The sequence below is a fragment of the Sceloporus occidentalis genome, unplaced genomic scaffold (assembly GCF_023333645.1).
Source record: "Sceloporus occidentalis isolate IW3139 unplaced genomic scaffold, rSceOcc1.0.p SCAF_2, whole genome shotgun sequence".
NCBI classification, from domain to species: Eukaryota; Metazoa; Chordata; class Lepidosauria; order Squamata; family Phrynosomatidae; genus Sceloporus; species Sceloporus occidentalis.
The window spans coordinates 175,701,066-175,728,155 of NW_028316982.1; the positions used below are offsets into that span (position 1 = coordinate 175,701,066).

Consider the following 27,090-nt stretch of genomic DNA (forward strand, 5'->3'; position numbering starts at 1 on the left):
ACTGCCTATCCAGCATGGCCACCAAGGGATTCTAAGAGTTGTAATCCAGAAAGTAATTTTTAACTTTTCCAGGCACTCTTTGAAGGGGTTGCTTTATGGAAGAGTTTTATGATCAGGAGGAACCACTGTGACAAAAATACTTTGTGGAAAATACTTTTTATTATAAAACATACAGTATACTGATCTTAATATTATATAAAACACAGTAGAAATATCAGAGTCTTGTAAAGACCAATAATTTATACACTGAGACACAGGTCACTGTTATTCTTCCAGTCTCATAGTCTGAAAACACACACACGCACACACGTAACAAAAAGAATGACTGAAGTCAGCCAGGGATTCCATTGCTGTGAGGCATTTGCATTGGTACAGTAATTATTGCTAAATTGTGCTGGAATAAGATCAGCATTTTCCTTTCCTTTCTTTTTATTTTAATTTGCAAAGTGAACAGCTGATCCTAGGGAGTTAACAGAAAGTAATTAGCAATAATAATTGCGGAATCTTGTCTATATTAAACATGTGAGGGGATTATGAACTTCTCAAAGGTCAACTCTTCTGTTAGATTTAATGGAACTTTGGTTTGTTTTAAGGTGCTTGTTGCATAAAATAATAGATATGGTGTGGTGGTCTGAGCATTGGACTAAAGCTCTGGAGACCAGGTTTCAAATCCCAGCTTGGCCATATAAACCCATAGGGTGACCTTGGGCAAGTTACCTCCTCAGTCTCAAAGGATGGCAAGGAAAAACCACCTCTGAAGAAATTTGCCAAGAAAACCCCATAATAGGGTCGCCTTGCGGTCATCATAAGTCAGAAATAACTTGAAAGCACACAACAACATCTGTGGTTTGAGTATTCCACTGTTGAATACATCACCAAAATGGACTGGGGCAAGGAGAAATGACAAATGATCTTCTCTGGATTTGCTTACAGACATATACATATGCAAATTTATATTCTAATTTGCCTCTTCCTTTTCCCACTAACATTTCAACTGTGGAAGCCATAGAGGTCTTAGATAGTACAAGATGTGCAAGAATTAATTTGCCAATCCAGGATTTGAATTTGTGAACTGGCTAGATGTAGCCTATGGGTTTGCTATTGTTATTAAATAAAGTTCCCCTGATCTCCCTAATAATTTACCCCATAGTATAAGCTGAAAAACCCATGGCTCTCTAGACATTGTTGGACTCCAACTACCACCAAATATTGTAGCCTATACAATAGTGAGACATGATTGGAGAAGAAGTTTATTTGTATCTGGGAAAACTACAGGTTCCTCAGACTTGGAAATTTTGAGTTCTAGCACAGCTATTTGTGGCACCCAATGATACAGAGTGTGGGCTAAGAAACTCACCATGTGCTGCTATTGTATCATGGAGATGCCATAGGAGAATGACTTTAAGGTGATGGGGCACAATCCTACCATAGTTAAGGACTATTTGGGTCAGTTATCAGTGGTTTAATTTTGGCTAGTTTGGATTGTTTTGTTTACACATTCAACCCACAAGATCAAGTTTCAGAAACAAGATGTGAAAATATTAAAGCTTCACAAAGTTGTCCTGAAATATTGTGCTCCTGCCTCCTTCCACAAGTTCCAATCTCAGATTCTAAGGAAAATGGGCAAGATAACCTATTCCATGACAGTGATAGTTGAAAGGTCTCTCCATATGTATTACCTGAATAGTATTTTGGTATTTCATGAAGGTAAAACTCTGTGCTCCCTTCATTTTTGGCACAACTGATCTACTATCTCCTTGGTGCAATTGGTTTTATTTAGCAACTGTATTTTCCTAGCTGTGCTCACTTGGCAGGGGCTTTAGATATTTGTGTGTATTCAAAGGAGATTGTTTGAACTTCAGAATATGTGTATGTAGGTTGCTTTTGAATCACTGCCTAGTATATTTTTAGCAGTGCATTTGTAGAAGCCTGCATCCCTTTGTGTAGCCTGCTGAATGATTAATGAGCCCTGAGGGTGAAGGAATTTGTTTCCATACAAACGGGACTGAGCTCCTGTTGTCAGATGTGATTTGTCTGGGATTTCCCATGTTATTTCTGCTTTAGGGATCCCAATGGCCATACAGTTCAGTTTCACAGTGTTGCCTGGCCTTGCATAAATGACAGGGGTTGGCTCACTTGTGATCCTGGGTGGGTAGGCTATCACAATCACTGGAACGTTCATCAGGGAAGAGCCATATTCAGTCACCACCTTGCACAGGTAAGTCCCTCGGTCAAAGACAGATGCCTCACGCACAGTAAGAGAGCCATTCTCTGACAGGGAGAACCTACCAAGAGTCTGGGGACTGTCCAACACCATTCCATTGGGCAGAGTCCAGGTGATGCGAGCCTGCTGACTGGGTTGGGTAATACAATGAAGCTGCAGGGTCTCCCCATTAATAATGCTCACCAGGTTGTTATATTGATTGCTGATTTCTGGTTTCAGACCCACTTTGAGGAAGACCACCCTCTCAACGTAGCCCCAAGAGTTCTGAGCTGTGCAGCGGTAAGTCCCAGCATCTGCTGCAGACAGGGCACTGATGTGCAGGATGCCATCCCTTTTGTGGTAAAATCTCTGCAAATGGCTGCCCTTCTGCAGTTCAGTGCCATTGGGAAGGATCCAGGCTGTGCTAGGCTGAGGGTTCCCTTGGACTGAGCAGTTCAGGTTGATGCTGTGACCTGCGGCAGCAGTGATCCTTTCCGTGGTAGGATCCTTGAAGGTGGGTTTCTCCACATGGTCCATGACCTGAAGTTGCACAATCAGCCTGGCTTCTCCCCCTTCATTCCTACCAATGCACACTAGCTGCACTGAATCTGTCTGTCTCACACCACGGATATCCAGTGTGCCATTGCGGTGCACAGTGATTCTGTTCCCATAATAGGGAGCAGGCAAGATGACTCCTTCTGGGAAAGCCCACATGACCCGTGGAGATGGGATACCTTCTGCTTTACAGTCAATTAGTTTCCGGCTGTCTCTCAGAGCCATTTCTCTCATTGAAGTGATTGTGCTGAGATGCCCATTGATTCTGGGGGGCTGAACATTAACATGGATCCAGACAACTTTCCGATCTTCTCCAGCACTGTTCCGGGCCACACATGTATAGTTGCCACTGTCAGATCTTTGGGCTTTCTGTATGAGAAGTGTCCCATCTCTGTACACCTGATATTTATCTGAGAGAAGTGGGATAGGTCTGTTGCTTGGAGACAACCAGATCACTTTTGGCGTGGGCTCCCCTTTGGCTTCACATCCTACAGATACCACATCCCCATAAGGTATATTGAGCACTGTGTAGGTTTTATTCCTGATTATGGCAGGCTCAGCCACGACTTTGACTCGCACTTTCATCTCATCTTTACCTATCTGGTTCTCAGCATAACAGGTGTAGTCCCCTTCTTCTCTCAGCCCTACATCATTGAAGTAAAGTGTCCCATTGTTGAACACCACGTATCTCTTTGTTCGGCTTCCACTGTCATCTGATTGCATGAAGGTGTTGATCATGCTGCCATCTGGAAGACTCCAGGAGATCTCAGGGTTTGGTAGGCCTGTGGCCACACAGTCAACTTTCAGGTCTCCTCCATAGATCACTTTGTGATTATTTTCATTCTTGTGCTCTATTTTGGCAGGTTTCATCATCACGTTTACTTTGAGAACTACATAGTCATCACCAATCTTATTGCGGGCCACACACAAATAGTCTCCTGCATCTTTGTCAGTGACAGAATGGACAACCAAAGTTCCATTTCCAAATACCTTGATTCTGCTGTCCAAACTAATTTAGGGGAGGGAAAAAAACAAAACAAAGGATATGCTGTAAGTTTATGTTCATAAGACATACTTTGAGTCAAAAAAACAAACAAATAATTATCTTCATTTCCAGGCAAACAATTGCATCCTGAAATTAACTTTCTTTAACGGAAGGATGTTTTTGTTTGCTTTATGCTTCTCTTCTGAAGTTCTAGATTTATTTACAAAAATCTACACTACAATCAGACATGGAACTGCAAAAAATTAAATAAATTCTCCTATATATACACATCCTACAGAGAAGCACCATGCTTATAAGCCTGAGCAGATATGTTTATAAGATGAGCAGGATATTAACAATATATTCCATATGACAAGACACACACACATTTATTAATGATGGAATGTTATTCCACAGAGAATAACATTGCTTTGGTTATAAGCAAGTCAGATTTTTTCTCCTATTAAACATGGAACATATTTGTATATATTAACCATAGTCAGACTACACTGTGATGCCTACTTACCTGGATGTAAAATTCATTGAACTCTATAGGATTTAATTTTGAGTAAACATATATTGAATTGAACTAACAGTGGATCATGAAATCTTTGAGAAAAGAAAATGAATGTTCTACTTCCACTAGCAGTATGTGACATATTTATGTGAACTAATTTAAGAAGTTTACACAGCCAAAGTACTTAATGGAAGAAGGTATACTCCCCTCTGCAAAAATAAATTATATGATCAATCTGTTTTAAATGGTTATAAACACCCAATGTCATTATGTAAGGTTGTTCTGCCCTTTTGGCAAATGAGATGTTTGCCTTGGATGCTGACCACGTAAGAATATCTCCCCACTCAAGACATCCCTGATCCTGGAACCACTTCTCTTCCCATTATTTTCAGATGCAGGAGAACAAAACCAATGCTCCATACTTTGGAAAACTCCACACGCATGCCCTTCACATATTTCCCTTCAAATGCACAATGAGGCACAGCTAGCCAAATGTATAAATGACGGCGTATTTGGTCTAACTGCATATTTGGTCTCTAGCTGACAGCAGTTCTCTGAGGCTTCAGGAAAATACCTTTCCTGGTTCTGATTCTAGGATTTTGTTATCTTGGAGATGCTATCAATTGAGTGTGGTACCTTCTTCACCTAAAGCACATGGTCCATTAGGAACTATGGCTAGGGCTGGCCTCAGAACATTTTGGTGCCAGATGCAAAGGAGAATATGTCACCTCCAATTCCACAGTAAAAAAGCCAACTTGACTGGCAATTGGATTTTCTTCAACACTGACAAAGGGGAAGTATATCCTTCTGTACCGAAAGACAGAGGGTCCCTTATGGGATGCATAGCATCCCCCATGGCCAACAGCTCTTCCCTTGCTACCACCTCCTAGCATCTGCTGCCTGAGGCAACTGTTTCACCCTGCTTAACTGTAGAGCTGACCCTAACTACGACCCATACCTGTATTATGAAAGTAAGAAGTTTTCATTCTTTCCTAAACCTAGGATACATACAATATTTGAAGCTACTTCTGTTAGAAAAATGATATGATGCAGAGAGGAAGGGTGGGGCAGTTGCCTGTAGTCTACTTTCTGCGTCCAGTTTGGCAGAACACAAATTTTTGCATAGGCTCATCATGATCAGAGCGGTAACATAAAGACCACAACACTGTAGCATATTCTTATAGAAGCCCATCTGTTAAGTCCCACGTGATTTTCTTCCCAGCAACTTTTGTCTCATGAGATCAGGCTCATCTATTTTTCTACTTATCTGAGGCCTGAAGGAATAATAATCAGTGGTCTAAAGGACCCACTGGTGCCACTTGTTCACAGTTAACATACCAGTTGACATGCCAGCACTTTTTGATCAGCAGGGAAGGTCTGACCATTTGCCACCCTCTCAAAGCTTCCTGTTCCTTCTGATCTTAGCTGAAATGCCCAGAATAGCTACAGAAAGGAGATTTGAAACAATGTACAGTTGGCCATCCACATTTGCAGCTTTGACTTTTGTGGATTTCGCTATTTGCAGATTTGATTAATATGTTCTCTAGAGGAATCTCTCTGGTTATTCCAGTGAGACTTTGCAGGATGTTGACCACAGAGACATCCTGGACGACCTAGGGATTTCTAGAGATGTGTTCTCTCAGGTAATTAAAAGTGTTTTTAATTTCATCCCCCCCCACCCCACTTTTACTTTGCCCCTAACACAGCAAATGTGGAGGGCCTATTGTTTTGTTCTGAACTATTCCTGTTGTAATGTTGAGATAGCTTCGATTTGAATAAACAAGGCCCATTCAGTGGCTTCCATTCCATGGGGCAGTGAATAAACTCAGGCTTTTAGTTTCAATGAAAAGTGGGTTATTTCTCTCCCTGTAAAGGCCATCATAGGTGCGCTGGCACACCAGGATGATGTCTCTTCCACACTGCGCTGTTTGGGCACTGCACCACAGTGGTGTCATCATGGTGTACACCATGTAAACAAGCGCACATCAAAATGATACCATGGGGGTGGGGTCGAATGTGTGGATGCTACACCGTGACTCTGACCACAGGCCAGTGCATTTTGCCGGTCAGTCCAGGACCTCAGAGTACTTTCATCATCCCAGTGTTAAGAGAGCCAGCAGTCTATTAGTTTGACAAAAGACCTGCTCCTGTGTGAAGTAAAAGCTCTGGAACTGGATTGATGATTTGGGGTTGCATCTACACTGTAGAAATAGTACAGTTTGAGATCACTTTAAGTGTTACATCTCCAGCCTATGGAATCCTAGGATTTGTAGTTTTACAAAGTCTTTAGCCTTCTCTGCCAAAGTGTTCTGGTGCCTGACAAAACTACAAATCCCAGATTCTGTAGGAAAAAAACCATGGCAATGAAATTGGTGTCAAACTGCATTATTTCTACAGTGTAAATGCACTCTGTGATGTAGTTTGTTTCCTGAGCCACTTTGGGCATGGGGAGAGGAACCCTTGATGACTCTTATATTAATGGTCTGGTTCTGTTTGTGGGTTTACTGTGTTCCTCTGGGCCTATTTCTAAGGTAATTTCAGATGTCTCCAGCTAACCACTACACTTTCTTTTGACAGCTAACCATTCTATGATAGTGAAATCATGCTAATAAATTGGCATTATGCTGTGTACTGATACATTCTGTCTGTATGTACATGTATGTAAACACATACACTTATATCCAGACAACAACCTGCATTTTGAACTTTCCAAGAAAGTGCCACCATCACACCGTACGTCTTCCCACCCTCACTAATGACCATCCATGATACACTATTTAGCTCCACAGAATGTAGGACCTCTGGAACACTTGACAACATCATATTAGATGGAGACTTCACTATAGGTGAAGTAGGAGGGGGAGATTATGAAATACGGGTGCTGTTTTCAGTGGCAGCCTCAGATCCTCTGTTAGCACATAATTCCATGCTAACTTCATATAAAAATATCATTAAAATCCCTGTGAAATAACTAGAAACCCAATTAGCCCAGTTTTTCCTCCAAAGAGAACAAAATTCTTGCCATAGCCAGAATATAGTTCTCTGTGGTTTCTGCATGTAATAAGAACACATTAGTTGGCATCCTCTTAATGGCATAGACAGACATAAGTGCACATTATACCTGCAAATGTCGTTTTTGTTGTTGTTGTCAGTGAGGAGGTTGGTATTCCTTTTCTCTTTCTAGCCATAGGCACAGTGTGAGAGGAGATTGAAGAAGCATCTGTCTCTCTTCCTGAAGCCAGATGTGCAATGGTTACAGCATTCACTGAGACCTAAGGAGGATCCCAGTTTGCATCTGGCCACAGGGACATAGCCAGACCAATCTCTCCTTGTTCTCCAACACGCATGCAATAGCCATGGGGGAGGGGGTTGCAGTGGCTATATAGAGTGGTGTGTGTGTGTGTGTGTGTGAACTATAGTCCAGGGGGTACCAGCCATCTGTAGTGTAGTTCCACATGATGAAGTACTATGCTCTTCTGAGCCATACGGGATGCCAGCCATAAAACGACTGCAAGTATATAACTGACTTTATCCGTAAAACACAAGTGTACTTAATAACTACCTTATTTTTTCCCTACAAATTGTTCACCTTATATTAGTAACTGTATTAATTATCGTTACTAAAGATGAATCATTTTAACACAAGGCAACATATGTTTTAAGAGCACTGCCAGCTCCAATGTAATGTAAAGAAATCTTAGTACTGTATAAACAGAAATCAAAGCCAAACCTCTTGGAACACTTGAACCTCTTGGAATACAACATATTTATATTACTAATAAAAATAGTCACTTTAATAGAAACAAAGGTATTTAGCTAAATGTATACATGCACACATAACAAAGCTCATACTGCTGCTCCAGGAAATATGGCCACAATCCAGCTAACACAAAACAGGTTTAAGGCTCAATGTTTTAAGTCTGCATTTCATAGCTACCTTTCTTGTAACCAACAAGACAATCCTTAACTCAGAGAGCGTTGGTCACACAGAAGAGGATTTGGCCTAGGGATGCTTTCCTTATTGTGTTGGCTTATTTATATAGTTAAGATATGTGGGCAAATTCTATGACTACTCCATTAGTACCATTTCAAGTATTTGTTTTGAATTAATAATCTTTGATCTTCACAGGCCTTACTTCAAGATGTATATTGATCAGTACTGTTGGTTTCAAATACTCTGTTTTTAGGGAACTGTTTCCACATTTCTCCAGTTCTACATAATGCCTTTACATTGTAGTGCATTCCTAGATATTCATTTCATAGGATGCATAGTTAGCATGGCATCTTAAGTCTCAGAGTTGCTTCAGAAATAGCCTTCTGTATAATACAACAAACACAACCCCATGAATGTACATGGCAGACCAAGAGGGATAATGGCGAGACAGCTGACATTCAGGGATACTTTTCATTATTACTCATCTTCTCAGAGGGAAATCTCTGATAAACATAGAAAGAACCCCAAGATTCCTTGGAAAACTATAAATAAGCAAACACATAGTATTCAGCTACAATTATATACATCCTTGCTAGATCACCTACCTACCTGGGGTTTACTTTTGAAGAAACATGTGTAGAATATCAAACACTGAAGACTAAACATGCCACTGCAATGCCATATGGAAGGAAAGTGAAATGCTACTGGAAGTGTAATACTATTGCTATTGGATTTTCTTTTTAAAACTGTGTGTTTTACACCTGTGGGCACACTCATGTATGAGTACACACACACACAGAGAGAGACATTGAACTGCCCATTATTTTATACCCAAAGAGCATGAACCAAAACTATTTGGAAAGATTTGAGGGATTATGCAGACATGTAGAGTTGTGTGGAATTTTAAAGAAATAACACAGATATGGCATGCTGATAACCAACAGTAATTTCTTTTTCTCCAAGAGCTTGGAAAAATTACCTTTTTTCCATTGCATCATCCAGAATCATCCAGCTGGGACACTGGCAAAGCTGGCTGGGGGATTCTGAAAGCTTTATTACAACAGAGTTAGTTTCATAGGCTAAGTTTTAAAATCTCTCTCACCTATGCAGAGAATCCACCATCCTTTTCGATGGAAGCCTCCAGAGTATTCGTGGCCAGGGGTCTCCAGATGCACTGCAGTCTAGCCGCAGAGCACTGCCATATGTGACATCTGTTCTCTGTGGAGAGCTCCCAGTGATCTTGGCATTTGTAGACTGCTTTTTCACATGCAGCCATACAGTCCTCCTGGCAGCACCTACCATATTGGCTGCAATGCATTCATAGCTCCCACTGTCTTTGGGTGAGATGTTGCGTATATAAAGAGTTCCGTTTGGAAAAACAAACAGATTGCCATGGACAAATTGGGAAGTTCGGATCTGTGTTCCATCAAAAAGCACCCAACGGATGCCAGGCAAAGGAGCTGCTTTGGCACTACAATGAATGTTAATATTCTGCCCCACACTGAGGGAAATGTTTTCCACTTTCTCCTGCTGGATAATAGGTGGCAAAGCAGCTACATGAAGTCTTACAGCAATACTGTCAGCTCCTGCAGCATTGCTGCCTATGCACTTGTAAACTCCCCGGTCTGAGAAGTTGGTATCCTTGAGCGACAAGGTTCGGTTTTCATACAGCATCACTCTTCCCTCAGTGGTGCTCACAGTCTGTAGTATTTTCCTGTCTGGAAAAATCCAAGAAATGTGTGGGTTTGGGATTCCATTGGCTTGGCAATCCATGGTCACTTTTTCTCCAAAATAAACAGTCACATCTCTGAAGCGTGGACCCAGCATTTTGGGCTGCTGGGCTAAGACAGTCAGTAAGACAATCATTTTATCAGTACCATGCGGGTTCTGAGCAGTGCACAAATACTGTCCACGGTCTTGAAGCTGAACATTGCGGATAATGAATGTACCATTTTTCAGGACTTCAAAGCGTTGTATCCTTGTATTGGCTGTCATCAGTGCTCCTGCAAGATTCAACAGATGGGGTGGAGGGTTAGTGTTTATTTCCCCTTTTTTTCCTAAACAGCTTTTACATACAGAAAATAACCCAGAAACTTTGATTTCACAGGAATATTTATGTAGAAATTAAGGTCCAAAACACACTGCAGAAATAATCTAGTTTGAGACCGCTCTAACTGCCCTGGCTCAGTGCTAGGGAATCCTGGGAACTGTAGTATATTTTGGCCACAAGAGTTCTCTGACAGAGAATGCTCAATGTCTCACAAAACTACAGTTCCCAGAATTCTCTAGTAGGGCAGTTAAACTGGATTATTTGTGCAGTGTGTTTTGGACTTTAGAAGCTGTGCAGAGATAAAGACCAAATCCAAATAATCATCTAATAATGCTTAGTATCTGTGGATGTAATTGCGTTTTCCTATTTTCTTCAAAAAAAGAAAGAAAGAAAGAACATCTTGTCCCAGTGTATGCAAGGCTACAGTTTCTTTAATCTTAATCTACTGGGATAGGATATTTTAGTGCCCTCAGAATCATGTTTTGCTGGAACATCAACAACAACAAAAACCCTAGACACACAAGGTAAGCATTTCATGGCATTTTGGCCTGTAGTGTTATTAAAATGCCCTGTCAGTCACTTGACATGTACAATAGGACATACCAAAAAACCCTCGGGTGAGCCAAAAAAGTGCCCACAAATGTATTGCTTTTGGCCACTTTTTGTTGTATTTCCAATTGATGTAATATAGTGGGACAAAAAAAAAAAATCTTCTTTTTTTAGTGATCCTTGATGGAGGGAAGAAGTGACACAATCTGGTTGTCAGTAGGTTGGCCCCATTTACCAAAAGTGGAATTTTCAGTGGTTTGAGGAAAAACAAGATGTAGAGCCTTCAAAATACTGCAGTTTCAGCCACTGTCTGTCTGTCTGTCTGTGGAGCTTATCACGTGACTTAATTAATCGATTTACCTCTACCCACCTTAAATCTTAATTCGGGCAGCATCCTGATATTATTGCATGGTTTTTGCTGCCTAATTTGCTGCCCAAATACATCCCAGAAGCATTCCTCATGGCTCTTTTGGATCTGGGAGTTAAGAAAATAGCCACTGGAGCGCTCCTGGAAGCAGGGATGGACTAGGATGTATTCGGTCGGCAAATTAGGGAGCAAAAAACCTTGCGATAATAACAGGATGCCACCTGATTTAAGCCAAGTAGAGGTAAATTGATTTATTAAGCCATACAATAAGCTGCTATCTGTCTGTCTGTCTGTGTGTATTTATCCCAGAGCTTGCTTGATACAAGTTCTTTATTTGCCTAATGTGGATTAACTCCTGACCATTGGCCAAGTTGGCTGGGGTTTAGGGAAACTTCAGACTAGAACAAAGGGTGCTAGGTTGCCCACCCTTTGGCTCAACTATTGGACAGGGCTTAAATAAGTATCACAGTGCAGAAAGGAATTGTCACCTTGATGCACATCTGCATTCTGCAAGAGCAATGCACAAAGGAGGATACTTGTATGCATGACTCTCTTTTCCTGGATTAGTGAAGAGCTGTGACAGAATTAATCTAGTTAAATCCCAGAATTAAATTAAAAGGAAATCAGTGCACACCAAATATAATTTGAAAATAAACACTATGCCTTCTATACAGGATTAATTTTAACTAAAACACACTGCTTTTGCAGGAGTGAAGAAAGAAATTGATGAGATTACTTTTATGTCCTACTGCATATGCATCCAAAAACTTACCTGTGGAGATTTTCGTCCAGGAAAGGAATGGCTTGGGTTCTCCTACGGCATCACATGGGATAATGGCATCTGATTCAGCAAGGATGGATAAACTGTTTGACTTTTTGGTTATCTTAGGCTTTTCACCTTGTGTCCTGAATAGTGTGGAAGACTGCATGGTGCTGGAATTCAGTGGTCTAACTCCTCCCTGTTTAGGCACAAACAAGACATTTGGATGATGATGATGAAAGTTTCTGGAAGATGATGTGCTTGAAGTTGTCTGAGATCTAGTGCTTGGAGTGAGAAATGTAGGTGTGGCAACTGCAGTTGGTGCCACAGTGACCAATGAAATGGGAGGTTCTGGCATTGCTGTGGCTTTTAGAAGAGTACTCTGTGTTATAGTACTTGGTGGTGGGAGAAATTTCTTTTCAGTGGTGCTCACTGGGGCACGCACATTAGGAACAGCTAGTTTAGAATTTACTCCTAAGTGTTGGAACACCCTGGTTCTGTTAATCAGGAATGGCATTCTGGAATTTGAAAAGTGTGGCACAGCTTGATTTATTGTTCTTCCAGGCTTATCTTTGATTTCAGGAAGGTAGTTACTGGCAAAAACCCTAGAGTAACTAGTGTATCGGCTTTCACCCTGGTTGCCATTTCTGCTTGAAGTATGCACCTTAGGTCTGTATAACTGTGCAGGTGTTGTGGTGGGGAATGTCTCTGCATATGAAGAGTTTTTTCTGTCTTGTGTGGTTTGTGCTGCATATGCTGTAATCTCAGGTTTATTGGTGTAGCGAAGAGGGACTTGCTGTGTCACAAAATGGTGAAATAGGCCTGGTACCATGAGATACGGAGTTTTCATGGTTCCCCTTGCAGGAATGTGTTTTGGAGGTACATAAACAGGTGGCTGGTTAAAAATGGGTATCATTCCAATTGGTTGCCTAAGAATATTTGGACGGAGACTGTTGTATGATCTACTACCATATGGTTCTTTCAATTGCCCTTGCTTTTGTTGTGTAGTGATTCTGTTGTGGCTTGAATGGAAAGTGGAAAGTTCATTCTGTCTTGAGCTAAGTTTGGCTTTAATATTGTCAGCAGTAGATCCTTTGTTGTCTGGGATGGCTGGTTGGCTATATGTGTAATTTTTGTTTCTAGAAGAATGATCAGAGAAAGTAAGAGTGCTCTGGATTAATGGATGAAGAGTAGTGGCTAAAGGTAAAGATGCAACTGGTAAAACAGGAGGATAGCCTTTTTCATTTGTGTATACAGCTGTTTTATCATGATGATCATGTAACTGAGTAATACTTTCCTTTGAAGATGGGAGTATGGATGTTGTGCTTTGCCAAGGATTTATGGTTTCTTTCATTTCAGTAGGTGTGAAAAGGTGATCATCCATAGTATGAGCCAAAGTCATTGTTTCCTTCTGATGGGAAGATGTTGCAAATGTAGTCACTGGTGGAGTTTCTGAAACATTATGCACTTTATCTGCATTTGGAGGAGTCTTAAGGTCCTCCTCTGTGCTCTTAATCGTAGTCATGTATTGTACAGTAGGAGGTCTTGACAGGACTACTCTTGGGTTAAGTACATTCTCTGATGAGCCAAAAGGAAGAGACTCTTCAGCAAATTCTGGAATCTTTGAGTGATTCAAGTCAGAAGGTGACAAAGAGCTAGTAAAACTAGGTATAGGTACTGAAGTTCTTGTTCTATGTGTCTTTGTGATTTCATTATTTTGTCTAATGGTATTACCTGCCAAAACTTTGATTAATTCATTTTCTGTAGGTGTCGTGAGCACCTGTTCTGAGTGATGAGATAAATAAAATTCTTTCATAGCCATTGTAGTTGGTGGATCCTGTGTTGTTACCATGAGGTGACTTTTAGGGTCCTTGACACCATTAGAAAGAGTTGCAGGTATTTTAGGAAGTGAAGCAAAAAGTTGATGAACTGAAGGTGCTTCAGTGTCTTGGGCTTTGGTGGACCTTTGTAAAGAAGTAATAGTTGTAGTTAATGAAGAACTGACTTCCAAAGGTTCATATTCATTTGCTTGTTGTGTTTCACCATCAGGTTTCTGATAGTCCCTAAAAGTTGAATGTTGTGCATTTTGTGTTACAGCTTCTATTTTAGGTATTTTTTGAATAAAAGGTATTTCCTTGACAGTAATGGCAGTAGGGAGGATAAGCTTTGGTCTTCTGAACCTATTTGGTCTAAGTCTCTTTCTCCCATATGTTCGCCTGCGGGGATGCTGAATAACCTGTGGCTCAGAAACTGTCATTTTTCTTTCAGATGCTGTAATCATGGAGACAGTGGTCACCTTGTCAGTAGCAATGGTAGCCATTCTCCATTCTTTCTTTTTAAATGGATCGGTGGTACTTTCTACAGTAAAAGTGGATTCTGGTTTTTGAGCATTTGTGTTTTTAAGGATTAGACTTTCAGAAAACCCAAATGGGTCTGAAGAAATTCTTATTTGCTGATGCTCTATTTTACTCCTCTCTTTAAGAATAGGTTCTATCATTGGAGAGGCAGAAGTAAAGAAGGGAGTAGTGGCTTTCAAATTAACATAATTGTCAACTGGAGACTGTGCAGAGATTGCAGTGTTATCTAGTTCATTTATTTTCTTTTGATGGAGATATGTTTCTGAGCTTTCAGAGAAATGGACTTTTGCAAGGGAAGAAGGTACTGATGATAAATCTAAAGAGGAGAATGCATACTGTGTAGCTGTATCTCCACTGTCTATTGTTACCAAAGGGTTTTGAATATAAGGCAAGCTGGTTATAATTTTTTCATTTGAGGTAAAATCATCTATGATTTCCAATTCCTCTGATTTCTCCTGATCTGTCTTCATTTCACTGTTGTCCCAAATCTGGGTCTGTCCATTTTGAGAAATCTGTCGATCCTTTGTGATAGATGATTCCATCCTGTACAGAGTTTGTCCAGTGCTGGAAGGCTCATGTTGTACAGAATACATGGTACTCATGGCTGGATAATGTGTTTCTTCTTTATGGTTATCATGAGAATTAGTAATGGGGGGAAAGGTGACTGAAAACAGCTCTACCTCACTCAGATGTGACATATCTGCAGAAGACTCATCTTCACTGACTTCCTCAGCAGTATTTAGTGGGGGGCTGGCAATGGGAGGAGGAGGTACTCTTGAGGTCTGATGTGTAAATGGAGTCTCTGACGTTGTTCTTAAAGAAGGATCTGTTGCTGCTGTTGTTCTAGAAAGATTTTTCCCACGGACTTTTGCCAAAATGTTGGCCCAATGTTGAGGATTAATTTGTTTGTTTGCCATATTTATTCTCCTTCGAGATTCAAATACCCTACGGCCCTCTGCAACATTGATCTCTTCAGTCCTATCCATGCCTTTCCACAATTTCATTTTGCGCTTTCCTTTTTTATTCTTTTTAATTTGGGCAGGAATAACATGGTCATTCTTTTGTTTAAGGGATACCTCATGTTCCTTCAGATGGAGTCTTTTGATTGGAGTATAATCAGATTCTTCATCACCAGATCCCTCATCATCTTCTATGGTCTGCTCCCTTGCTTTTATAGAGATCCTTGAACCAGGGTGCTTTTTAAATTTTGCCCTTTTGGATGATCTGTCAGATATCATTTTATTGACTGTTACTTTAACAGAGAACTGGTCTGATCCTTGTTGATTGATAGCCACACACCTGTAGTAGCCACTGTCCCTCACATGGCTGTGTGGAATTAGCAGTGTGCCATTGTGTAACAGGTATCCATTGGATGAGTTGGATAAATCATGAAGAATATGGCTGTTTGGGAGTATCCAGCTTAGGTGTGCATCTGGTATTGCAACTGCATTACAAGGCAAAAGGATGGAATCCCCAACATTTTTTTCAACTTTTGTTGTCTCAGAGTCGGGTGGCTGAATGACTGGAGGATGCACCTGAACTCTGTAAGACATTGTGTCTACATCATTTCTCACCTGAGCAACACAGTGGTACATACCTGAGTCAGCATAGGCCACTGATCTGATGACTAACTGACCACTGCTGAGGACAGAATACCTGCTGTCTTCCATTTTGAATGGAGCCTTCAGTTTAGTCCCATCTGGAAGCATCCACGTAATGGAAGGACTTTCTGATGCTTTCACATTGCAGCTGAGCTGAGTATCTGAACCTTCTACTAAAGCATGAGCATCCCTTGTGTACTCATCATGCTCTATCATAACCCAGCTGTTTCTCTGCTGTCTGTTTTCTTGGGTCTGAAATGTTTGAGACACTCTGGTACTAAAAGACAGCACTACTTTTTTTCCTGTGCTCTGGCGTCTGTTTAATTGGATGTGTATCAATGGTTGCATCACCCAGGCAGGCTCAGCAAAGATTCTCCCTTTGACACCTGTGTAGTAAAGGGCATCATAATCAGAACCTTGCTTGTAATGATAGCTTAATTTTGGCTCATAGCTGAGTACATATTCCCTTTCTAACTTGACAGGCACTTCACTGTAATAAGCAATAAGCTTCCACAATTTTTCATAGTTGTCTCGGCTCATGAGGCATTCCAGATCCAAGGAAATGGTAGTGTTGACTTCAATTTCATGAGGAGAGACCTGGTTCCACTGAATTTTGGTGGAGTCAGTTGGTTTTTTGATTTCACAATTCAGATTCACTAAGTTTCCATGCTCATCGGTTAGGTTCAAGGTAATGTTCCAAGGAGACAGCTGGAATTCTTCCATGGGAAGGTGAGAGATGTCATCTTCCTGCTCCTCTTCCTTGGGGCTGATGTTCTGTTTGAGTGGGGATTGTAAGACAGGCTTTGTGCAAGAAATATCTTTTACATTTTGAATATCTTGTTTCTGGAATTGCTTAGGAAAGCTACACTTAGGGCAAAATTGGCCTTCTTCATAAGCTTTGTCTTTTTTACACTTGAGGACACCTGGAAAACAAAACAAAACAAAAAAGCATTTTACAAATTACATAGCATATATTTTTTTAAAAAAATAACCCTGGTTGAATATACAGTATTCACACCCAACTAATTTCACAAGCAAGTTGCAGAGAAAGCAGCCTATTAACTCTGGTATATTCTGAGGACCTGCTTTTAGGGATATCACAAGATACCTGACTCCAACTTAGGATAAAAGAATGGAACAAAATCGACATGTTTTGCTTCTACTAATTATTGCCTTATCACATTTAGTCCTATCCACCATAAAGTGTGATAGACCTTTGGTTTCCAAAGCCTTAATTCTCCTACCATGTGAGCTAGAAATGCTATTTCAAACATTAAAGCATGAATGCTCCTAAAGAATCTTTGGTTTTTTATTACAGTATTCCTGTTCTCTACATATCTTTCCTCAGATTACTTAACATATTATTTTTAACTGACTTTTGTTCTTTGACATTTCCCAACCAAACAAGTTGCCCCCAAAATTTACTTCATTCAAATTTATTTCATGTATTTGGTGTTTGAAAATACCCGTGGTCCTTTTACACTACACATTTATAGCACTCTGATTCAGCTTCAGTTGCCATGACAACCTCTTAGGGAATCCAGTTTAGGGAAGTATTCAGAATTCTCCCCCAAAGTACAAACCTCATTATTTTTTAGTATGGTAGTTAAGTGGCATCAGAGTGCTGTACATGTATAGTGTGAAAGGGCCTCAAGCCACATTCCCAAACAGTATTTCTATCAGAAGTGAACTTTTGAGCATGAGTCTCAAGCCCAACTTCACAGAGTGAGAAGATTCTCCAAATGCAGCAAGATTGTCTTATTACACTCCAATAGAGATGATGTAATGCACATTTCCATCTGAAAGGGTGGGCATAATACTGTTATGTCCAGAGGGAAATGCTACCTTACTGAACCACTGTTTCCAAGGTGGGAAGTGAAACGGCTGAAATTCAGTTTTATTAACCTGAGATATAGCCTTAGATTTCTGAAGACTTTTCAAAAGGATCCTCATCCAAATCATTCATTTGTGTCCTTTTGTTAACATGCATATAGATTTACTCTCTCTCTCTCTCTCTCTCTCTCTCTCTCTCTCTCTCTGTGTGTGTGTGTGTGTGTGTGTGTATAAAAAAGCTATTTGGCCAAAGGAGTGATTTTTCTCTTTCTCCTTTTGTTTGGTTAAATTTGTATTTTTTAAATGTTTGTTGTTCTGTGCCTTTAAGTCATTTCTGACTTATGGAAATCCTAAAGCAACTCTATCATTGTTCCCCTCCCCCCCCCCCCATGGTTGAGCATGTGTGAGTTGTTCCAAGTCACCCAGTAGGTTTTCATGGCCTGGCCCCTGGTCTCCAGAGTCAATGTTCAGTGCTCAAACCACTACACCATACTGCTTCTCAGGATCTGACTAGTATTATTATTATTATTATTATTATTATTATTATTATTAACCTTTATTTATAAAGTGCTGTAAATTTACACAGCATTGTACATACAATCTTGTAGTCAGACGGTTCCCTGCCCTCAGGCTTGCAATCTAAAAGACACGACACATTATAAATATATAATCATAAATTATAAATAGTCTTCCATTATTTAAATACTTTATGTGCTCTTATCTGGTTTTATATGTTTAAAAATGTGGGATTACTCATTTATTTTTGTATTTTGTTTGTTATGTGAACTGGATTGTTTCTATTGTGGGGTTTTTGTTGTTGTTATAAGGTGTATTTCAGTACTACCTAAAAGCTACAATTTTCTAGGAGGTTCCCAAAATAAGGTTAAAAACATTAAATGCACATGTATACAAAAGGCTGGCTAAATTCAATGATGCATTAGGGCAGTGGTACTCAAACCTTTTATCCTTGGGACCCCCTTTTATATCTACATGTGAATGTTGTGCCCTCCCACTTGACATAGTATATGAATATAAATATTTTGTTTGTTTAGTGTGCATATTTTCATTCACACAATCATGTAAATTTAAATTTTAAAATTTTATAAGAAAATAATATTGTTCAAATTAGAACAATTTTATTTAAGTAAATTCAATATTCAACTCAAAGTATGTGTAAATTGTACACATAAAATAGTATGAGAAGAGGAAGAGGAGGGAGATCAGGGCTTCCAAGTCCCATGCCCCCACCCCACTGTTTGAAATGATTGGGCTAGCTATAATCTGCATTCTCAGATCTGGTATTTAGAAATAGACAAGCTAAACAGACAGGCAAAAAGAGGTCCTTTCAGGCTGGCTTGAAGGCATGACATTTAGATTATACATGCCTTGAAGCTATCAGGAAAGTGCCTCTAGGTCCCTTATGCAGAGAAAAGCTGTTTCAAAAAGGAGCAGCCTTTTTCTGCTTCTTCCTGGCTTGAAGCCATGTCTTGTGGTCATGACATGAGCACTCCAGCTGCCTTGGGAGCCGGCGGTACAATTGGTGGGGCTTCAATGTGGCTTTAGAAAAGCCACTTTTCCGTGCCCATCTGTTTCACCCCTACAGTTGGGTTGTATAGTCCCCAATAGTTTTCTTTATGTTCCAGTCATCACTCTTGCTGCATCACCTGTTGACACAGGAGACAAGCTTTTAATATGCCTTATTTTAACCAGTTTTAAAAACCAAAATTCTAGATCTGGCTACCTTCCACTGAGTATGACTCAGGTGACTCTGTTAATGAATTTCACCTGGCTAAGTTTTTTTTTGTATTGTACTGTGTTCCTAAATTTGTTTATCTTATCTTATGAATAGTTTTTTGGCTGGACGCTCATATGGAAGTATCAACTATTCTTTCCACTAAGAGCTAACAATCTTGGCTAACCTATCATCACATCCATTAACACAATGTATATATGTACTCTTACATTTTATCCACCATAAAATAACTAAGAATTTGCAAAATAATTATGCAAAATATAGCACTCAGATTATAACAAGGACACATTCAATAATGTTCTTCTCCTATATTTGCAGGCTGAAACAATACCATACATTTTCTCAATCCCAAATCCAACCACTTCATTGCAATTGAATTCTGCCACATGGAACAGACCAGGTCCCACTAACTGCCACAGAGAGAAGGTTGAGTAAATACCCTTCTTTTTTTCACATTGAAAGTTCTGTGATTTTTGGACAAATGCCTTCCTATATTAAACCAAGTCCATTCTGTTCAACCAAGTGTTGTTCAGCACCAGAAATTCAGGAATGAATCATGCCCTCAAATCAGGTATTTTGAAGCTGGGCTTTGCTATATATGTGATTCCTAATTTGACTGAGTGCAAATTTCAGGGCTTGTTCAAGTGTCCTCACTTTTGGCTTGATTTTGTGTATATGTACAGGGACAGATAGTATGGTGTAGTGGTTTGAGAGCTGGACCATAACTCGGGAAACCAGGGTTTGAATTCCCACCCAAGGAAACCCACTGGGTGACTGTGGACAAGTTGTACTCATTGACCCTCAGAAAAAGGCAAACTCGCCTGAATAAATCTTGCCAGAATCCCCTGTGATAGGTTTGCCTTAAGGTCAACATAAGTTGGAAATTACTTGAAGGCACACAACAGCAGCAACAACAACAACACTGGGATGTTCTTGTTTGTTCACTGCCTGGCACACCAAATTTTGGAAAGGTAAACTATATTTTAGAAATAAATAAATAATCTAGAATGTAAGTACAACCAGAAAAGAATTCAACATCTCTGATCAAATTTCAGAGGAGGGGGCTAATTTTTCATATATTATAAACAATAGCCTTCTCCTACCTGTAGACTTTTCATTCCATTCAAGAAGCCATTTCAACCTACAATCGCAGGACCAGGGGTTTCCATGAAGGTAAACATTCTCTAGGAGTGGCATTTTTTGGAAAATGCCCACAGGCAGTGTTCGGAGAGCATTTTCAGACAAGTAGAGATGCTTTATTGTTGACAGCCTGAAGTAATCAAGGACCAGAAAAGTAGAAAATGTGTTGGGGTGAAGCTGCTGGAGCAAGTTTCCTTCCAAATGGAGAAGTCGGAGGGAAGTTAATCCATTAAAAGCATTTGGGTGGATGAATTCAATGCGATTGTGGTCCATGTGCAATCTCATTAAGCTGGAAAGCCCTTGGAGAGTGTGACCAGTTATACCCTGCAGCTTATTGTAGCTTATCTTGAATACCTAAATGGTCAGGGAAATGAATAGGTTAAATGTTTGTAACAGGAATGCAACACAACATTTTTAATTATATTTTTATCAGAAGTTTTAAAAAAAACCTAGAACCTACAAACAAAAGAAAAAAGAGGGGAGAAAAAGAGAGAAAACTCCCAAAGAACATCCAGAAACAGAAAACAGAATGCAACACTACTAAAGAACATATGTAACACATTAAAGAGGCTCCAGCCTATGAAAACCAAGCTACCATCTTCTGCCACTGAAATCAGTGGGACTCAGGGGCAAAACAGACTGGCACTTTGTGCCAGCCTGCACTCATACTAGGGCTGAGCATTCACATGCTACAAGCCCTAGTTCTGCCACCTGGCCACCATCATGGTGCGTGCCTGTCCACACAGTGCTCACCATGATGACATCTGTATGGTGCAGCACCCAAACGTCACATGAGCACATCATGGCACACTAGTGTGCCTATGGTGCCCTGGCCAGGATGCAAAAAGAACCCATCCAGAAGCAGGTTATTTTTGCTCCATCCAGAAGCCGCGGTATGTGGTTTCCGCGACCACCTTCTGGGGCAAAAACAGGTAGCTTCTAGCCGTCTGTCTGCACAGCCCCTAAAATTTTAACCCTGATTCTCATGGCACTGTTGAAAATTTAACTAACTTCGGCCCAATACAGACGGGTGTTTTGTGGCGTGGAGGTGGTGGTTCTAGGCTCAGGGACCATGCACTAACTGCACGGTCCCTAACCCTAGTATGTCATGCTGAGGGCTTCATGGCAGCGTCCCGTCCACAAGGGTGCTGCCATGATGATGTTGCCAATGAGCAACATACTCATGTCGCTGCACATCACTTATGCCAATTGCACACTCGTGACATAAGCCGGGCGTTGCAAAAATTTTAAAGCTATGCAGGGATGCTGCGAGGTTTGGCGACTGCGACTGTGGCGTCCTTCCTCAGGTAAAATGGGCGAGTCCAGCCTGCCTGCCCTTTCGGGGTGGTCTATACTGCCCCTTCATCTGGATTGCTGCCCCACACCCCAAATAGAAGATGGCTGATAATAAAGAACCACAATATGAGACTGATGCAAGATCTTCTAGAGGCTAAAAGAATAAAAATGTCTGCTCTACTGCTGGGTTTTTTTTTTAAAAGCACCAATAAATGTATTTTCAAATTATAGACCTCTGGTATTTACAAGCATGAGCTTATTTTCAGTGCTCAATTATGCTCTGTATATCTATCCATATAACTTTCTCTAGCATGAAAGGGATCATGCTCTGCTCACACAGAGTTCAGGGACCTTAAAAGAATCCAAGCATGCACACCTGAGCTTTGGGAACAATGCAGTAAACCATTACTGATGTTATTGTTATTATTATTTTAAAAAATATGTACTATGGCTGTACCTGTAATGATGTCAGATCCTTTAAGGCACCATTGGGTATATTTTGGATGTCATTTCCATGAATCATGAGCAATTCCAGCTTTGCTAGTCCTGCAAATGAGTTTTCAGATATAGTCTGGATGCTATTAAACCTAGAAAGAAAAAAATTAAATATATTTTGCAATGAATCATCATTCTAGGCTTAGAAAACCTTACATTTGGCTTATTCTTAAAACATATATGCAAGCTGATCAAGTTAATGAAGCATTTTAACAAGGCCACATGCCTTTAGCTGCTATTTCATATATGGTTCCTAAAGTCAATTTAATGCTTCTTTGGCCATAAAATAAAATAAATGCAATTCATCTGGAGCATAATTCCGTGAAAATGTCAATTAGAGTGGGCTTCTTTCCCACCACAACAACATTCTACAACTGATTGGGTTATAATTCAATAGAAGGGATCCAGTTATGTTATGGAGATTGGCAAACAGTAAAATCTGCAAGGATTCCAGCAAAATGTGTAACAATAAATGCACAAAGATTTGTAGAAGACATTTTCAAATGGATGAAAGCCAAGCCATTTCTTGAAGCAGGAAACCACAACTACTACCTATAGTGCTAAATTTTCACATATAGTACATAATTAGGCATTTAACTGTTGGCATGAATTGCAAAATCATGCATCTAGAAACTTGGACTATGAGCTGCTTACACAATACATAGCTGAGTAATCAACTATCCTTTTAGAGATTAATCCAATACATTTAAACAAATTTGTATTTCGTGAGTCCTTGACTATTAGCTACCTTATTTCAATTGAAGAGAAAATAATTTGCTATTAAATAAACAAAAACTATTCACTATTCAAAAGTCTTTGTCTTTTATTATTAGACAACACTACAACATCCTAAATTAAAAATATAAAAATGATTGCTCTTCACATACAGGCTCCACTAATTAAAAGTTTTCATAACAGATTAATCACCAAGAGCTCTAATTTGTTTACATACTGACTGGAACAAAGTTTGCAGCTAAACTAAAATCTTGTTGTTGAAAACTGGAAGGGAGAAAGTATTACTTTAAAAATGAGATTTAAAAAAAGTTCAAAATTATCAATTGTTCTGTTTTCAAGACAAAGTACTTTAATGCAGTGACTTGTGCTGTATTTGGCTATCCTCTGAGGAGAGCAATATAACAGTGTCAAATAAAAACAAGAGACATTCAAAAAAGGCAACGATCTTATTGGTTTCAAATGAACTATAGCAAAGCAATGTCTGTGGTTGTCAAGGAGAGTATCTTGGCTCTCCTTGGGCCATTTATATCACCTTAATGTTAAAAGCAGTAGCACATCACCACATTGATAAGGGTGTCTCTTTTAATGTAATACAAAACAGGAGACCTGTGGTGTTTCTGATCCACATAAGAAAGCAGAAACCCTATGTAGATGAGTGTTTACTCATGTGTAGGGCTATACAGGGAGACTGATAAGGCTGTGTTTCCAGTCATGGGAGCTCTGTAAACATGTTCAATGGCATGAAATTACAGAGGCTTAGACAAACTTTTGCATTCAGTGAGCAAAAGTCTAAAAAGCAAACAGGCATGTGGAGACACTAGGTATAGGGATTAGGGCACACCCAAATCCATTATCCTCGTGCCCTATGGCTGCATAGGCCTAGAGATTTACATTTTTCTTTAACTGAATTTACTGAAATGAGTATAGATAGGCAGGCAGTTTATTTAGGATCCTTCACTTTGGAGCTAACTAGGGATGGAAATAATATTTGAAAATACTGGGGGAAATGGTTGAAAACCAGGTTTCTTGAATACTGGAGAACCCTGATGAAGAGAATCCTAGACAGGCAAGAGTCTTCACAGTTTTGGTGTTATTTTGTGCAAAAAATAACATGTGGTTTTTTCCCCCAGCCAAGTAAACAACATTTTCTGTATAGAAAACAAGCAAACTGCTACTTTCTGTGGAAAAAAGCACTTTTTTGTACATATGTGCTCTTCCTTTCTCACTGTAGGTGAAAAACCCCTCCTTGACTCAAAATACCTATTCACACAGGCGTTTAAGGAATTGCTATAATGACAGGTTGGGATGTTGGACCATTTTAAAAATTTGATACAGTTTTTTCTCAATATATATATTTAAATATGTTTTATTATTTTAAAAACTATCTGTTTAATACCGTAATAATTCTTTTTTAATGTACGATTTTAAAAAAATGTTTTTAATTGTACTGTTTTTGATGCTGTGAAGCCGCTCTGACTCCCAGTCCTGGGAAAAGAGTGGGATACAAATAAATATAACAAACAAATAAATCAAAATGGTAATATTGACTGAGATTCTGAATGAAGAGATGTGTGTGTATCATACACCTATGTCTATGTAGATGTCTCCTGAGGTTACACCATCAAATTCATGTTATGATAGTCCTGCCCCCCCTCACATGGCCACTTGTGTGTTATCAGAAGTTTAGAAGATGAGTGGAGATGAGTCCAGCTAGTTTCCTGTAGCCAGTCACAACAAAACAGGCATCTGAAGAGATCTCCAAGGGTCCTTGTGAGTACTGCTGATGACATCCTGACACTGTGTCCTGCGACAAGACAATACTTGGATGTTCTCATATTACATGGAAATAGCTATGCTGATAGGTTGAAAAAGAACACAAGAGCCATAAACATAAGTTGTGAAGTATCATGTCCCTAGTGAAACATGCATGGATGTATCAGGTTACTCTGACCACTGGGAATGACACTTTACATGCTGTCCAGTGGCTCTGAATGAACTACATATATGTGGAAGCATATTCACAGCTTGAAAAAGATACCTTTTTGATCTACATCACCCAGACCTCCTGAGCCACCAGAAGCTGGGCCAGAAACTAAGGGCCCGAACAGACAGGCCAAAATAAAGCTGCTTCGGGTCACTTTGAAGGAATACTGTTTAAATGATGCATGCGTCCTAAGAGGCCAGAAGCTGCACCAAAGCCACACTCCAGGCAGCTTTTGGCCTCTTAGGACACATGCATCATTTAAACAGCATACCTCCAAAGTGACCCAAAGTAGCTTTATTTTGGTCTGTCTGTTCGGGCTCTAAGTGTGCAAGTAATACTAAGAATTGACTATATGCAACAAGCCACACACATAATCAGAACTGTCTTCTGGAGTCATTACAGACTTTGGTATGTTGTTATGGCTCACGTTGTGCATCATTTTATAAGATTAAGCAATTTTGAGGCAATCCTTGCTGCCACATCAACAGTAGAACTTGCCATAGACGTGTGATGCCAAAAGCTAAAATGACTAAGACTGTGTTGATATATTAGTGGACTATGTTTTTATATACTATTTACAAAATGTTAGGGTATATACCCTCAGATAAAACAGTGAGGTAGAGACACCTTTTGTTGTTTCTTAGTAAAGCTCTTCTTTAGCTTATTTGATCTCAAATAACCTATTCATTCATGGAGGCTTATTTTCTAAATATTACAAATCTACCTGCCACAATTACATTTTCTTTATAGAATATTAAGAATAATATTAATGCACATAACATATTATTACATAATGTATGGGGTACCAGGATATGTTAGAGCAAGTTGTTGCATCCATACATGACCAATTGCCAGGATGGCAGTTGGGAAGGAAAACATTCCCTTACAGTTGCCTGGGAAGACACTGTCTGCATACAGCTTATCTCTCTTTTTTTTTCTCAGATTCCAACCCGAGTCCATCCATGCAGCCTTCTGTGGTGTGGAGATGATATCTTTTCTGCTGTTCCTCTCAAGTCACTACCAAGACTAACTTAGCATTCTTCTATGGAATTATGTATTCCAAATGGTGAGTTGCTGGTCTAAGGATCCTGCACAAACAGGCAGCAAATGGTCTCAGTTGTTTGGAGAGCAACTTAATGGGCCAGAAGAATAGCCATATTGCTCACCAAACCACTAAAGAGGACACAGAGCAGTAAGACCAAAGGGAAGAGCAAAAATCACTGGTAACATTAAAATGAAAAAGATCTAGGGGAAATCATTCATCAGAGCATGCAAAGGAAAATTGGTGGAGCATGGATATGAAAAATAATTACAGGTCTTAAAGGTCATGAATAACCCAGAATAAGAATAATGAGTATCACTTAGTAGAAGGAAGATGAAAATTACTTAACAATGGAATGCTAAAGGCTAAAATTGAAAGGTATTATTAAAATGACGGATAGTAAAGTAGAATGTTATGATTTGAAGAAATTACCTTATATGATGTGAAGTGAACATAAGAAGGAGAATTTATGATTAACTAAAAGAAAGGAAAGGAAACAAAACCTTTTGCAAGGCTGCAAGGAGCAGGAAGTAAGATATATATATATGTTAAATGTTTTTTTATAGTTTTGTAGGAGGGACATGTATTGTAGTGTGTTGTATCTGCTGGAGTGTCTAAGGTGGGTTGGAGGAGGAGAGGGAAAGTGGGAAGATATGTCGAATTGTTGTATAGGGTATTGTGTATTGTGTGTGGTCTATGTTTGTAAAAAGTTATAAAATAATAAAAAAATAACCCAGATTTAGTGTATCTATAATTAGACAGATATGCTCTCTTCTAAGAAAAGCAGAATAAAGATTAATGACATGAAGTCTGAAGCAGGGAAGCAAATTCAATTGTGATGGTAGACCTTTGAAGGAAAGAATACAAAGAAAGCATAGATATCATTATATTTGGGAAAGAAGCCCTCATGCAACAACAATAAATTACACCATAT

At 39.6% G+C, this 27,090-nt stretch overlaps 1 protein-coding gene across 1 annotated transcript in view; it reads right to left on the bottom strand.

Moving 5' to 3' along the window:
* Window positions 1–1,049: 1,049 nt before the first annotated feature.
* MXRA5 (matrix remodeling associated 5) overlaps window positions 1,050–27,090 on the bottom strand; it is a 40,923-nt gene continuing 14,882 nt past the window's right edge. Inside the window, exons 3-7 of the mRNA XM_089511562.1 lie at window positions 22,358–22,487; window positions 20,568–20,958; window positions 11,933–16,801; window positions 9,297–10,197; window positions 1,050–3,767 (exon numbers count right to left, since the gene is read on the bottom strand). Coding sequence (XP_089367688.1) covers window positions 1,859–3,767; window positions 9,297–10,197; window positions 11,933–16,801; window positions 20,568–20,958; window positions 22,358–22,487 — 8,200 coding nt within the window. The 3' untranslated portion in view covers window positions 1,050–1,858. The remainder of the gene's footprint in view (window positions 3,768–9,296; window positions 10,198–11,932; window positions 16,802–20,567; window positions 20,959–22,357; window positions 22,488–27,090) is intronic.